Source organism: Mesitornis unicolor, unplaced genomic scaffold (genome assembly GCF_000695765.1).
Source record: "Mesitornis unicolor isolate BGI_N332 unplaced genomic scaffold, ASM69576v1 scaffold23152, whole genome shotgun sequence".
NCBI lineage: Eukaryota > Metazoa > Chordata > Aves > Mesitornithiformes > Mesitornithidae > Mesitornis > Mesitornis unicolor.
The window spans coordinates 677-3,690 of record NW_010170200.1 but is presented as its reverse complement, the minus strand read 5'-3'; the positions used below and the strand labels follow the sequence as shown (position 1 = coordinate 3,690).

Here is a 3,014-nt window from a genome sequence, read left to right as displayed (position 1 = left end):
TGACCCTTATTAGCTGGTGCACACAACGTGGTTTGTGAAATCCAGTTGCACTCCGTCTGTAGCTTTTTCTCTCGAGGAAGAAGATGCAGGTCCTAGCAGTAGTGAATCTGTACATACGCTTCACTCAGCTTGCTTTCTGATGAGCCTCCTGGAGGGTTTTCTGGCTGTCTTGATGCTGTACTAACATCACACACTATTTAGTTACTGTTTAGGCTTGCTTGATGTTTTGACCCAGCTGCGTAGTCACAGAATGGCCTCCTGGTGAAGGTTATGTGAGCTGAGGCATCACAGACTGTTTTTCAGAGAAACTATGATTTTGTTTCTGGTAACAGAGTGAAAGAGGCATGTTTCTGGTAGAGTTTGCCAAACCACTTGTGTCGCGTGGAAGGCATCCAGCGTGTGTGCAAAAAACAGCAAAGGATGACATGCTGGAATATGTGAACGGGATGAAGCACTCTTTACTCCCTGGAGACAAAGTGCTGGCACCCTGGGAACCAGATATGGCCAGGTATGGCCCAGGAACCGTCCTCGCAGGCATTGAAACAAGGGATCCCTTAAGAGGTAAGAAAAATGCTGCCCCCTTCTTGCTCAGGAACATGAGTGAGGTTGTCAGGATAAACTCTTACCATGGTGCTGCTGCCAGAGAAACACCAGTGTGCAGACTATAGTTTAGCATTGTTTGAAGTCTGCAAGAACTGATGGAACTTGCTGGTGGATACCTGCATGTAACCTCACCAGCCAGACCCTAAGGAAGTTGTGGCTCATAAAAGTGCCGTCTTCCATGTCCACCAATGTGCTATTTCCCGTCTGCTTGGACAAGGCTGCGTGGGCCACGTGGCCTTTTCCTGAGCGATCCAGGTGAGGCAGCTCTCAGGAAGCACCCATTCATGCTTGAATGCTGATGTTTGTATCAAATGGTTCAAGCGGGGGTGATTCTATTACCCAAGTGTAGGAGATTTTCAACAGCTCATTCATTTTCCCCATGTCAGAGTCAGGCTCTGCTGACTTATCAAACTACTATTCTCAGAGCTTACTCCTAACTTTGGCAGCAATAAATTAAAAAAAAAAAAAGTTAGTTAATATTTTCTTGTTCATTGGGTGACAGATTGGGAGGAAATATGCTACCAGGCCTGTTGTCACCCTGGCAGTGTCCTTAGCTGTCCACTCCACCCTCCATGACATTATGGTGAGGTCTTACTGAGAGGGATGATAGTTGATCCTACTGCTTGATGGGAGCAGAAAGCGCACAGAGTGGCAAAGCCTGATCTGTGTATATGCACTGCCCAGGCACGTCAGCTGCTTTACCTTTTCTCTCAACAGCCTCAGAAGACGAAGACATTATGATCAAGTTCTGGAATGACAAGACAGTGAAACTCCCACGAGGTGTGGCTCTGTGAATCCCCCCTGGCCTGTGGGAGAGGATTGTAGAGATGATCCACATGCCCTTCACCAGCAGGGTGGAGCCCAGAGAAAGTCCAGATGCTGACTCTAGTATTTTTTCCCGCTGTCCTAAACCAGCCCTGACTCCTGTTTGTGCTGTCCGTAGCCTTGCCAAGCACTGCTTGCTCTGCTCACCCTGCTGGCCACATTTCAACTATCATTGTGATGGTATATGCTGTTTGTCAGCATACCTGAGGTGCATCTGCTGCTGCCATCCCCATGTTGATGCCTGGTGGCCTCTTCCATCCAGGTCTCTGTTCTTTCAGAGAGAAACTGAAGGGGCAGTGTCCACCGGCGAGCGTTCTCCACACCTTCTAGAACTAGAAGGGCCAAACCAAGAAGAGCCAGCAGCTGTGGCAGTGTCTTCTCCCTCTTCTGATTCGGAGTGGGACCTGGAGCCATTCCCCGCTCAGAGTGCTGTGGTGGACAGTGCTGTTAACACGGACTCTGGCAGTCTTGAGAAGCCCAGGCTACAGGATATTGCAAGATCCAAGTGGAAATACTGGAAAAGAAGCCACCACAAGTTCCATCCCAGTAATTCAGGTGCCTTTTAACACCCCCAAAGGGAAGCAGCAGCCAGAGGGAAAACATCAAGTGTGTTCAGGTCCCCCTTTATCTGGGCAGTCATTCTACCTGTAGTTAATTGGTATAAATACTACAAATTTGTGTGTCAGCCTCTGATACAATATTTCCCTCTCGCCGAAGTTTCTTCTGCCTCTTCCTTTTGCAACTCATCCAACAGAAAACTACCAGAACAATGAATTTTATCTGGAAGCACAGATAGCCCTTCCTGAGTTTGTTCCCTTAAATTTGTCTACACTTCTAATGATGCTGACGTCTTCATTAACATTCACAGCTAGCTCATGCAGAATAACTGCATAATTTCTTTCAAGCTTAAAGTGCACTTTCCTCTCTTCCGAAATGAATTTATCTTCATTTCAGCTCCAGTCTCACTCTTCATAAGTCTCAGATACAATTTTACTCCCTCCAGGAGTTGACAGTTGCAGCAGCACAGGTACAGAGGGCAAGGAGGAATGCAAAGCCATCTCTGCTGGGGACATGTCCTGTGTTGGGCCAGCTAATCAGAAGGCAACGTTTGAAACCATTGAGCAGCCTCCCAGAGGGCAACTCACAATGACAGAAATCTTAAGAGACCAAGATTTCAAGCCATCATCGGGGATAAGGTAATCTGTATTAATATTGTATTTACTTAAGTACATGGTCTGAATGGAAGAAATATTATTTTTAATGGCCTGGTTAGCTAGAAAAATTTTATCTTTCTTAAGTAACTGTGTGCTAAGACCATCCACTAGTTTTGTGATAGGGAGGGAACTTTTCCATGAATTAAAACAAAACCAAAAACCCCAAAACCTTAAGGAGAGGATGAAGCTACTTGGTAAAATGGAAAAGATTATGACAGTAACTGTGTGAGCATTCAACAATGTAGATTTCAATGCAGAAACCTGCTAAATGTCCATTGACATCAACCCAGTGAAGCCCTATGGAAGCAGAGTCCTGCATGAGTGGTGTTGAAAATGGACAGCTGTGACTGTCAGCAGCAATGAAACACAAGA

The 3,014-nt window shown here is 46.1% G+C and overlaps 1 protein-coding gene across 1 annotated transcript in view; it reads left to right on the top strand.

Annotated features, from left to right (window-relative positions):
* The window catches only part of LOC104536884 (chromosome unknown open reading frame, human C11orf16), a gene marked incomplete at its 3' end in the record, with an annotated part of 4,573 nt that extends 1,949 nt beyond the window's left edge, over positions 1-2,624 (top strand). Inside the window, 3 exon segments of the mRNA XM_010179620.1 lie at positions 335-561; positions 1,321-1,974; positions 2,432-2,624. Of these exon segments, the coding sequence (XP_010177922.1) occupies positions 335-561; positions 1,321-1,974; positions 2,432-2,624 (1,074 nt within the window).
* Between the last annotated feature and the right edge of the window lie 390 nt (positions 2,625-3,014).